Genomic DNA, 12,187 nt, shown 5'->3' with positions numbered 1-12,187 from the left:
TCACAAAGACAAACAACTAAATAAAAGTTCTCCAGTAGCATGACCTCATTGGTGAAGGCAGAGAAAAACTAAAACAATGAATCATCCAGACATATTTGGTAGCTGCACACAGTAGATACCAATCTGATCTTTTACTTAAGTAAAAATAGTAATACCACAGTAGAGCTGCAATGATCACTTGATTCATTTTCAACTATTAAATTAATCAACAACTAATTTGATAATCGAGTCTGTCAAAGTTAAAATTCTCTTAAATGTGAATATTTCCAGGTGTCTTTACTCCTCTGTGACAGTAAGCTGAATATCTTTGGGTCGTGGACAAAACCAGACATTAAGGGTTGTCAGCTTGAGCTTTGGGTGTTGGTTGGGCGCACGTCCAGCTGGTGGTGAGAGGCTCTGGGGAAGACCCGGAACACGCTGCAGGGATTATGTATCTCATCTGGCCTTGAAACACCTCGGGATCCCTCAGGAGGAGCTGGAAAGCGTTGCTGGGGAGAGGGACGCCTGGAATACTTTGCTCAGCCCGCTTCTTCCGCAACCCAGCTTCAGATAACCAGTTGAAAATGGATGGATGGATTCTGGGCTTTGGTAAACATTGGTTGACATTTTTACTCTTTCATAGACCAATGAAATAATTAATTGAGAAAAGAATCAACAGATTAATCTATAGTGAACGTACTCGTTAGTTGCTGTCCTTAACCTCAGTGTGAAAACACTGTTACAGTTAAATGTACTGCATTCAAAACTTATCTTAAGTAAGAGTACAAAAGTATCATCATGAAAATGTCCGTAGAATAGCAAAAGTATATGTGCAGAATGGGCCATTTCTGAATCATATATACTATATTATTGAATTATAATTATTGATGCATTAATCCTCTGAGAACTGCCACCTTAACGTGGTGGAGGGGTTTGTGTGTCCCTGTGAACCTGGGAGCTGTGTTGACCAGGGCCTGTAGGGTTTCCCAAGGCAAAGTGTTCCCAGGGGAGGGGCCAGACTAAGAGCGATTCAAGAAGACTGATGAAACAGCATACTCGGACTTTGAGGCCCTCACTCAGTATGGAGACACTGGGCCTCCGCCCTGGGACCCGGTCAGTCTCAGCCCGAATAGATAACATGGAGCCGTCGCCCTGTGGGGACGGGATTCAGGGTGCGGGGCAGCAGGTAGGGGCTTGGCCTAGGGTGTGCTGATCCCTTGCATCGCGGGCTGGCTCTGGGGATGTCTGTCACCTCTCTGGTGGGGAAGGAGCTGGAGCTGGTGTGGGAGGTGGAGCGATACCAACTGATAGGAGGCCCCGGGGCAGACCCAGAACACCCAGGAGGGATTACATATCTCATCTGGCCTGGGAACACCTTGGGGTCCCCCAGGAGGAGCTGGAAAGCGTTGCTGGGGAGAGGGACGTCTGGGGTGCTTTGCTTGGCCTGCTGCCCCCGCGACCTGGCCCAGGATAAGGGGATGAAAATGGATGGATGGATGCATTAATGTGTTCATCACTTTAATGTAAAAGTGGAACTCATTTTAATTAGTTACTAATACTGCTGGGGAGTTTAGATTTACACACCGTGATCGATTAGTTGATTTATATTTGGTAACAACAGTAAAGATATCAAATAAATGTAGTTGAGTAAAAAGTACAATATTTCCCATTGAGACGCGGAGTAGAAATAGAAAGTAACATAAAATAGAAATACTCAAGTAAAGTACAAGTACCTCAAAATTATACGTGAGTAGAGTACTTGAGTAAATGTCCTTAGTTACATTCCACTTGTGGTAGTCAGCTCTGTATTTAAATCAGTGTACAGGGAGCAGCCTTGTCATTGTCCTTGTTAATCTCATGGTAAGTCATTCACAGTGGAGGATCAGGTTCGACCCGTACGGCAGGTTCTTCCTTTATGTTTTTCCTCATTGTATCAGGAGGAACTGCAGCGTCTGTGGTTTCTTCACCAGCATGTATTTGCACGTTGTCAGGCCAGTTTCCCGCCTGCAGGGCTTGACGTCGAACAGCACACACAGCATTATTTCTGCACTTTCCTTCCTTCTTAAATGCTGTATAAAGGCATACATGATGTTCTTGCTTGTTTCTGTATTCTCAGCTTTACAGCATGACTTCAGGAGGCGTGTGAGCCAGGATTAAACAGAGACGAGGAAGGCAGTAACCTCCTCAGCAGCTTCCCAGGGTTTAAAATCTGCTGCATTGTGTTCTGTGGTTGGTCCGCAGGAGGTGTCTGTCGCTGATGGTGACGTCTCCTCCTCCCCGCTTGGCCCCCCCGTCCCGAGGATCTGTGGGGCTGATCTTGAATGTTGTGGTTAATATTTGAACCGGCTCTCTGAATTGGTGGCCTGCTGGGAAGGAGAAGACGCCTAATTAAAATGTCAACTTACGTTACAATGACTAATTATGCATGCTGCCTGTGCCAAAATTGAGTTTGGTGTGTGATGGTGCTCAGTGGGAGCTTATTTCTGTGTTCTCACCTTGCTGAGGTTCCTCCACTGAGCCAGTGCAGCAGACACTGATGAACAAATATGTACTGCTCCTGAGTACACACAGAGGAATGAGCAGGTAATGAGGATCTCATGTTTGGGACCAAACAATACAGCACACAGTGTTAATGAGTACAGAGATGACAGATTCATGAGCGCCATAGTGAGACAGCGATGGACAGTGAATAGCAAGTGTGCATTTAAACACACTTCATAATACCATCTAAACAAGAATACAGTCTATTTAACTGAATATTAAGTACAATTTTAAGTTTGATTCTGAGGCACCTTGTATTTTGATTTTCTACTACTTTATACTTATTACAAGAGAATTCACTTCAGGGACATGTGTTTATCACATTGTTACACAGCACATTAAGGAAGTAGTTTGGCATTTTTGGGAGTAGGTTTTTTAGTTTCATTACAGAGATGAGAATGTTAACGCCACTGCTGTGTTTGTGCGTTAAGTGCACAGCTACTTCCAGCAATAGGGAGAGCTGTTTTCTCAATTCCAGTCTTAATTCAAGTAAGATAACTACCATCACAAGGACTTTCAATTTTGATAAAAGGGTGTAATTACCTACAATTTAAATACTTGTAGCCTATACTTGAGTGTTTCCGTTTTATGTTAGTTATACCAGGCTACATTTGTCTAAAAGCTATAGTTTCAAATTATTTTACGTACAAAACACATGATTAGTTTATAAAATTTGATTTGATTTGTTATCCTGTAGATTCGATTACCCATAAAAATGTAGCTTCACAAAAAATTAACAGCAATGTCTCTTTCCAGAAATCATGACCCGGTTACTCGAGATAACCCACAGACCTTGTTGTGAGCAGTTTCATGTAGGAACGATTTTCTTTCTACTGAATAACATCAGCCAACCGTGTTACCACACAGAAGGAAGTGTGCATCTATAAAACATTAATGGCATCTTCCTTGGCTGAGCTGTTGCCTTAGCTAGCTCAGCAGCACTAGGTGAGCTAGCAGTAGATGCACGCTTCCTTCTGCATGGTGATACAACTGGCGACTGTAGTTTGGTAGTGTTACCTCTCTGTGTGACAATTTCCCAGCTCTGAACCATAGTTGGGAACATGCTGGCTTATTAACATTAATTTTAGCTTGGCTTGTTATTGGCTGGTAACTAGCTTCTAACAGTCTGGACCACTCTGCTGAAGGAAGGATGATGAGGCGTTTGGGTGCCATTCACCAACATTGGCTTTATTGCAGTGGCCTTCTCATAAGGTCGAACAGTAGCCCTGGGCTTATCTAGACGCTTCTACTGACTATCATTACTCTTTACCGCCTGCTGCCTTTACCATGACACCCCAAGAGAGCTTCTTCCCCCCATATACTCACTGAAGTACATGTCACACCCACAGGGCCACCACCCTTAAAGGGTAAGAAAAGGGTGAGCCGGTAACAATAGCAAAAAAATGGTTCCTACATGAAACTGCTCACAACAAGGTATTTGGATTATTTTGAGTAACGAGGTCATGATTTCTGGAAAGAGACATTGCTGTTGAGTTTTTCATGCATATTTTTTGGCACTATGAGCACCACAAGCTGAGTGCCATCTAGCTCCATTACACTAGAGAGAAGGCAGACATCTCTATGGTTGTTATCTCCAACACTCTGTAACTCACACCAAAATAACCAAGACTGATATATAGGTCTGCAGGTAAGATGAAAAATATGTGTTTTTGACTGTAGGGTGAACTGCCCCTTTAAGCGCATTAATACTTTTGTACTTGAGTACAATTTTGAGCGCAGGACTTATACTGGTAATGGAGTACTGTTTTGCTCTATAATTGTTACTTTTACTTCAGTAAAAAAAAAAATCTCAATACTCGGGATTTTTCCTGTTTCCTCCCCAGGTGCTGCCCTCCCCCTTTTCTCGGCATGCAGAGAGTGGCTGAACGCAGCTGTGCTTAATCACTCATGAAGGACGTGGTGGTTAAAAAGCTTGAAGAAGCAAAAAGTTGGAGCCAGTGGGCCAGTGTGGCAGCAGAGGTGCTGTGTTTGGGTCGCAGTTTTAAGAAGCTGGAGTTTATAGTGCACCTGAGTCAGTGATCTTTACTCTTGTCTAGAAGGAGCATGGTGAACTTTTTGTTGAATCATTCATTCAGTGTTTTATTTACTAAATGCTAATTTATTACTGCTTTCTTTGTTTAAAGAAAGTAGTGTTATGTAAGCACTTTAAAGACTTTTTGTAAACCTTCATTTGCCTGTTTTTGTCAAATAAGCCAGCACCTTCATTTATACACCTACTTTCGGTTGTACTTTTCCTTTTTCCAGCTTACATTTTATTGTTACTCTGAGGTTTACAAGTTAATTCATGTGTTTTAGTAGTCTGCTAAAAATATATTGAAAGTGTTTATACAGTTACTAAGGAAGTGTAACCAGAAACTGTTGTTGTGAAGCTGCTGAAGTGTGGAGAATAATAAAGTGCTGATTAAGAGAATATCCGTCTCCATCCTGCTGTGCACTCTCAACAAGAGTGACACAACTACCACACATCGAACCCTCAGGTTACATTACTTCCCTCATCCCCTGAGCGTGTTTGAGGAACAAATCAGTAGACTGACCAGATTCTGGACCATCCACATGCGATGTAGCCGTAGATCCTCCACAGCAGCCTGTATATCAGGCTGGATGCCCCTCGCACACAGCTGCATCAGCCACAGCAGCGTCACAAACGTTCCTGAACGCCCCACGCCTGCACTGAAACACATAAGCAGAGGATTCACTTTCAACATCTTGAAAGGGGCACATTTTTAACATAAGTGAGTAATGGGTTTCGTGAGGGAGAGGGTGATGGGCTGAAGTTCAGAGGTCACACCTGCAGTGCACCACGGCCGGCCCCAGGCGTGGAATTTCCTCCAATTTCTGCCGCACATGCTCAGTGAAGGCGCAGAGTGAGGATGGGTCTTTAGGGACGCCCCGGTCCGGCCAGGCAGGGTAGTAGTAGTGTGTGATTATCCTGACTGTTGGACAGTCTCTCTGAAACACAAACACTTCCCTTCAAGCCATCCACAAGGACTTCTTCTTCTTCTGTGATTGATTACTGGCGCAGTCAGCGCACAGAAGTCAACAGCAGCAGTTTACAAAGTACCAGAGGGGATGATGGATGTGTCTACCACTCACCTGTCTGAGGTTAATGGTGGTGATAAAATAATCTGGACCTTGTTTGCGGGTCACTGTTGTCACTTGGATCAGTCCATGATAAACTGTCCCTTGTTCCAGAGGCCAATACTTGTCACACAGTACCTGCACACAGAAATAAGGGACAGGGTCAGATTATTAAAGACGTGTAAGGTGTTAACTGATAGTAAGTATCTTAAAGGTCCAGTGTGTAGGATTGATTGGCAAGAATGGAGCTAAATATGATGAGTTTGTTTTCTACAGTGTATAATCACCTGAAAATAAGAATGTCTGGGTTTTGTTACCTTAGAATGAGCCGTTTAAATCTACATAGAGAGCAAGCTCTCATCTATGGAGTCTGCCCATAGACTGTAAAAACAATAGATGGAACTACATGATGTCACCCATTGGTTTGAAGACTCCTGTTTGGCATTCCTACTGCCACCATCTTGGTGTCTTGAAGTCCGTAGTGACCATATTTGGGCGAGAGGTTGGCGCGGTGGAGGAGTGGAGGGGTGGATTTGACTGAAAAGCTGAGGACACTATCAGCAGACAGCCTGTCACTCAAAGCGGCCTGCCCGAAATTATACGCCACACCCATGTCATGAGGGTGGGATATTAGCTGTAGAGAGCAAAACATTTTTTGTACTAGGCTGTAAACATGTTTATTTCTGCTGTAAAGCTGGGCATTTTAACATGGGGGTCTCTGGGGACTGACTTGCTACTAGTGCCAGCCTCAAGTGGCCATCAGAGGAACTGCAGGTTTTGGCACTTTTCACTGGCTTCATTTTCAGGCCTGGAGGTTGCCCCTTGAGTCAGCTATGTTGCACTGCCATATAACCAAACACTGGCTTAAGATAGGACCATTTGTGTTTTTGTGTCCACCACTACAGTTAGCAGCCCCTCCGCAATGAGCCAAATAGCATTGGGAAAACAGTAAATTTTAATGTGAAACTGATTTATCCAGTGTTGCAACCAGTTCAAATCACCAGCTCCATTTATTTTGGACAGGAAGAGACCTCTGCAGAGAATTCGGCTGTGGGTAAAAAACTCCTGGATGTCTTGATCTTACGTTATCAAAGACAAAAGGTGATCACACGTTAGCAAGTGCTGGGCTAGTGGCCCGTTTCTGATGAGCCAAACAGTAGCCATATTTCCATCAGACTGTTTAGATGCGCATCTAGAAGTATCGCATCAGAAAATTATGATGGAAACGCCAAAATTCGAATTAAAATCCCCTGATTCGCACAAACTAAAATACGCTCGCTTTAGCCGGGTTTTGGTTGATTAAAAAAATGTTGATTCGCAAAACGGGGGATGGAAACAGTTATGTTCGAATTACATCTGACGTAGCGCACCTCCCTCCATGGTGATATCCACACTCCGGGTCGGGAATGCAGTAATGCATTTACAAGCTGGTTGCCGGTTCTGCAGAAAACTTGCGTGAGTTCGTAGTTTTCACCAAAGTCCGTACATTTAATGGAAACACACAGGATTCATATTTCTTTTAATTTTCAATAATTCGAATCACTTTTGGATGGAAACATAGCTATTGTCAGAGGAACACTGATTTGTAATGTTCAACTGCTCTTTTCAGTGTTTTTTTTCTGGTTTTAATCACCTGGTCCGGTTGTTTTGGAGGAAGAGACCTCTGCGGAAAATTTGGCTCATAGTAAAAACCTCCTGACCAATGAACACTGAAGTTTCAGCTGGTTGCAATCTACAGTCCTTACTGCTACTACCCCTTTAAAGGAATAGTTTAACATTTTGGAAAATTCACTTGTTTGCTTCCTTGATGAGACTTAGATGAGAAGATTTATACTACTTTCAAGTCTGTACAGGAAATATAAAGCTGAAGTCAGCAGCCAGTTATCTTGACACAAAGACTAGAAACAAGTTGAGACAGCTAGCCTGGCTCTGTCTGAAGATAAACAAGATCTGCCTATTGGCACTCCAATAACTCACTAATGGGCATGTGCTGAAACAAGTATTTCCCCCTATTATCAGTCTTTGATGCTACGTCTTATGTCTCCCAGCTCTAGCTTCAAATTTACTGTACAAACATAAGAGTGGGGTCAATCTTTTCCTCAGAATGTCTGATGAATTTAATAAAATAAGGAAAAATATTTCATCAGAGGATTCAGAGGCAAAAAGCATGCAACAGGCACACACACACACACACACACACACATAAACTGAATGTGTCTCACTATGTCCTTGCATCTCAGAGCTGTCACCATGACGATTATCCTGACGTTTTGCTCCCACACCATCCTCCAGAAGTCAGCGATGGTGTTGTGCAAAGGACCCTGGGTGCAGATGAAGTCTCTTTCTGATCCTCCACCCTGAATACAGACACACAGTCATTAAGAGATGCAGACAGATGTGGAGACAGACAGACAGATAGACAGACAGACAGACAGACAGACAGACAGACAGGTGGTAAAACAGGAAGACAGAGTTCTGAAAATGACAGACAAAATAAATATGAGGAGGCCGATGAGTTCTTACAGGCACAAAATTTGCATTGATGTAGTCAGTGTGTGGTTGGGAGTTCTGAATGGACAGCCTCACGCGACAGTGGTCATCTATAGATGAAAGCAGACGAATACAAGTTTAATAAACTGCCACACACAGTCGCTGTGATCTGTATTAGCATGATTTGCACTTACATGGCAGGATGTAGGGGTATCTGTTCTTTTCTCTGTTGACCGGTAAGTCACCTGCTCTGGAGGGGAGGTCTTTACCAACTCTCTCAAGCTCCTTCACAGAGACAAAGATATTATTGCGTATGACAAACACTTCTAGCTTCTCAGATCAGAAATCTAATTCACTTTTATACATACCTCAAACTCCTGCTTAAAGCCTCTGTTGTCGTTGGCGGCGAGAGTCTGGCATCTCGAATTAAACGCCTGCAGAATTTGCACTCTTGGGAAAGTTTGCACCCTGTGAGACATGATTGTGTTACGTTAAACCATTTTAAGACCATTAATGCACTCTGACAATGAGGATATGTCTGGTATCAGTTGTGACAATGTCATGACAGCTGGTATTGTTTTCACCTTGTAAGTCTGTGTGTACGGTAATGGCAAAAATGTGCTCCAGGTGGCACCTGTTGTAGTGACAACTGACACAGAAGCCGTTTTGAGGGCTCTGGCAGGTGTTATTGTCTGCTGACTTTATCAGTGCCATAGTGTCACAACTGAGCAAGATGCAGTCACAAAACTTTACAGGTGTGTAGTTAAGCTCAAAATGAACGTCAAGTTCCAAGATTGGTGTGGGGTTAGGAATTAGGGAAGGACCTTCCACTTTACGCCCCTGGCTCACATCTGTTATAAGTTGCGGATCGCTGTTTTGCAGCTGGAGTGATCCAGTCATAAGATGGTCTCTAGTTTCTTTCAGTAGCTCACCTGGTAGAGCAGGTGCCCCATGTACAAAGGCTTTGGGTTTGACTCGACCCTTGGCCCTTTGCTGCATGTCATTCCCCCTCTCTCCCCTCCTCATGCTAGAACTGTCCTGCTGAATAAAGGCAAACATATGTTCTGTTTTCTCTTTTATTTGATAGGAATGATGGAAGTTAACATCATTCCAATACAACGTATGAGACTGATGTGTTGCACAGAGAGTATAACCTCCTGAGAACCTGTGTCGTCATGTGAGGATATCACATTTTGGGTTTACTTGACCTCATACTTTATTCTACTTAACTTAGACCTGTTGTCCTCGTTCATGGACATTTTTTGTGCCATCTAGTGGCAGTAAGAGCACAGTACACTAATATATGTAAAAACAAAATGGCTGCCATCCCTGCCAAGTCGGTCTGCAGCTGATCCCAACACAAAAATGGACAAAACCTGATCACATTTTATGGTTGAAACTTGTTAATATATGATTAATAATGTTTGTAGTTTCATATGGGCGACACTGTTAGTTAGGAAGCACTCGTTTGAAGACATTAGGACTTTAATATCGTCTCGTTTGAAGACATTGGGACTTAATTATTTTTTTCAATGTATAGTTTTTTTTATATTTATTGGGTCCTACTGATCCCAAATAGCTAGGAGAAATTAAAAAAGCATACCAAACAAAAGTTCAGGTCTCAGGAGGATATAGCTATGGCTAATTGCCTTTCACACCGCTTCTTTTGACTCTCTTACTGTCTTGTCTTTGAATAAATCTGGAAAGAGGCTCTGGAGACAGACCATTGATACATTTAAAAACTAATTTCAGGAAATAAAAGTTAATGAAGCTGTCAAAGCTGAAAAGATTGTTTCGCTCCAATATGCCACAGTGATGCCACTGGATAGGCGTTTTGTCCTTTATTTTCCAGTACCTGATTGTATAAAGATGTAAGGTGTCTGATTGTAGATGGTGATGCTTGAGCCCATACTGCCATGTATTTATAAAAAATAATATAAATGAGCAGTAGTGTTTCAATGACTGACATGTTCCTGAATTACAATGAACATTAGCAGTGTATGTATTTGAGTTGATCACATCCATCCTGCTTTCATAAATACTCACAAGCGCACCAACATTGAAGCTGAAAAATAGTCCCCAAAAAATGCAGCCTTTACTATTTCTTTTCTAAAATTTTAGGACATTTTTTTAAGTGAAAGTAAAGTTCAGTTTTTATTGAAACTGTTTTAGAAGTGTTGATACAATGGTCTGATGACTTTGAAGGATGTAGTCTGTGGTACTGTTAAACTGTATTGCATCATACAACTGGGTGTTTCTCTTATTTTACGTATACCCTCATTGATATAAATGGGGTGAACGAAATAATAGAAACACCTTTCAGCATAATGCAATACAGTTAAACAGCATCACAAACAACCAGCATCCAAATGACCCATTAAGTTGAATCAACAACTCTCTAAAACAGCTAAACTGAACACTATAACCTTAACGAAGGTCAGATTAATCTGAGGCCTGTTGCACTAGGCCATCAGATTAGCTTTGTCTTGGTGAACCTGCTCAGTTGAGTGTGTTTTTGTGACCTTTTTTTAAAGCTTAACATCCTCAGTAATGAGTCCAGGGCTGCGTGCCACAGACAAGGAAGTTGGAAAATGTTGAAAGACAAACTGACACATTGTTGGCTTTGTTCTTTTCATGGGATTTGTTGACAGCAGCAAAAACATAGAAAAAAAGTGTATTTTCAGGATGCTACAGGAAACTTTGTCCTTACCTCATGTTGCCTGCCGTGGTTAATCTTACACTTTAAATTAGCTGGAACTCATGGTGTTGAACGATGCCAGATGAATTTCAGTGTTGGTGCTGTGGGAACAAATCAAATCCTATCTTATAAAGTACATTTTTATACATTTAAATTAATAAATCAACAGGCAATAGATCCATCAAAGTGAGAATGTATGTCTATGTCTTGTTTCCCCTCCCCCTGCTTGTTTTAATGTTTTCCTCCTGAACACAGGTATGTGTTCACACAAGTTAACGCTTACAACACACAGTCATACAGATGAGAGAACAGCTGAATTACATGTGATGAAGTTAGCTGCCTTCACAAATGTATTTGCATTTAAGCCCTCAATTTAGTTTGACTTTTATAACAAACCAAGAACGTGATACATTCCAATCTCACTACATGTCCTGCACACATTATAGTAGAACACATACCTGACCAGCACAGCCCAACTTTCACACGCAGCAATTTGTAAAACTGATCTGACAAGAAAGAAAAACTGCTCCAACAAGTTTTGAACCCCAAACAGCAACAGGAGAAGGACACAGCTCAGAGTCTCAACAGCTTCAATGTGTTTGTTTCAGGATTACCTTTCCAAACAAGCCTCTGCTCAATGATTGGAGTCTGAAGGGAAGGAGAACTCGACTGCTTCCCTCCAAGTCATCTTAAGGTTGTCTGGTTTTAATAATCCTCTCTCCTTTGACTCTGTGTGTGTGTGTGTGTGTGTGTGTGTGTGTGTGTGTGTGTGTGTCTCTCTCTCAAGGGTGGAGGGAGTGGAATGGGTGGAGACAGTGGGTGGAGAGAGGAACACTAAACCTATGGGAAGGGTGTCAGTTTGTGATGGCCTCAGCTATTCTTTGTACTTACTGTGTCATTAGTCGCTTTTCGAAAACAAAATGTTGAGGGAATACTTCACCCCAGTGGTTTAAGGTAGTTTCAATGGACCCTGGTGTACCCTGGTTACCAGCTGTGACACACACACACACACACACACACAGAGGGAAAGAGTTTTAGGCGTATATATATATTAACAATAATGTGTCTTAGTGCTGCTTTTTGCCCAGTTTGTCAGTCATAGGAGATTTTTTTTTTTAATTATTTATTTATTTATTTATTTATTTATTTATTTTTTACACAAACACTACCCCCGAGTGGGAACATTTTTCTTTTGTTTTTTTGTCTTTTTTTCTCTTTTTTAATGCTAAATATTCATTGTTTTCTTTCCTTTTTTCACATATTTGCATGTAGAAGTGGAGCTCAGTATATGCAGGTGGTGATTACATACAACACAACCAATACACAAACAAACAGCATCACTCTTTCATAAAAAAGACTCCCCAGAAACAAACAAACAAA

General features: G+C 42.0%; 1 protein-coding gene across 4 annotated transcripts; it reads right to left on the bottom strand.

Annotated features, from left to right (window-relative positions):
* Window positions 1-38: 38 nt before the first annotated feature.
* LOC125891786 (receptor-type tyrosine-protein phosphatase V-like) lies at window positions 39-11,561 on the bottom strand. Of its 4 annotated transcripts, XR_007449656.1 has the most exons (12): window positions 11,422-11,561; window positions 10,820-10,908; window positions 8,478-8,577; window positions 8,304-8,394; window positions 8,143-8,219; window positions 7,842-7,976; window positions 5,635-5,757; window positions 5,330-5,490; window positions 5,076-5,211; window positions 2,475-2,536; window positions 1,713-2,345; window positions 39-1,439 (listed from the first exon to the last, which is right to left on the bottom strand). XR_007449656.1 is itself a non-coding variant. In XM_049581289.1 (11 exons), exons 2-11 carry the CDS (start codon window positions 10,822-10,824, stop codon window positions 2,111-2,113), a joined length of 1,125 nt encoding a protein of 374 aa, XP_049437246.1. In that variant the 5' UTR covers window positions 10,825-10,908; window positions 11,422-11,561; the 3' UTR covers window positions 39-2,110. The 4 variants fall into 4 exon arrangements, 3 of the variants coding, with proteins under 3 accessions (XP_049437246.1, XP_049437248.1, XP_049437247.1); XM_049581289.1 differs by having other exon boundaries at window positions 39-2,345; XM_049581291.1 differs by having other exon boundaries at window positions 39-2,342.
* Window positions 11,562-12,187: the final 626 nt, after the last annotated feature.

This window comes from Epinephelus fuscoguttatus, linkage group LG7, assembly GCF_011397635.1.
Source record: "Epinephelus fuscoguttatus linkage group LG7, E.fuscoguttatus.final_Chr_v1".
Classification (NCBI taxonomy): Eukaryota; Metazoa; Chordata; class Actinopteri; order Perciformes; family Serranidae; genus Epinephelus; species Epinephelus fuscoguttatus.
This window is presented reverse-complemented; position numbering and strand designations above follow the sequence as displayed.

Coding starts and splice junctions, on each gene's coding strand:
- LOC125891786 (XM_049581289.1), bottom strand. Junction 8,395..8,477: donor GCTTTAAGCAGGAGTTTGAG/GTATGTATAAAA, acceptor GTCTCTGTGAAG/GAGCTTGAGAGAGTTGGTAA. Junction 8,220..8,303: donor ATACCCCTACATCCTGCCAT/GTAAGTGCAAAT, acceptor TTTCATCTATAG/ATGACCACTGTCGCGTGAGG.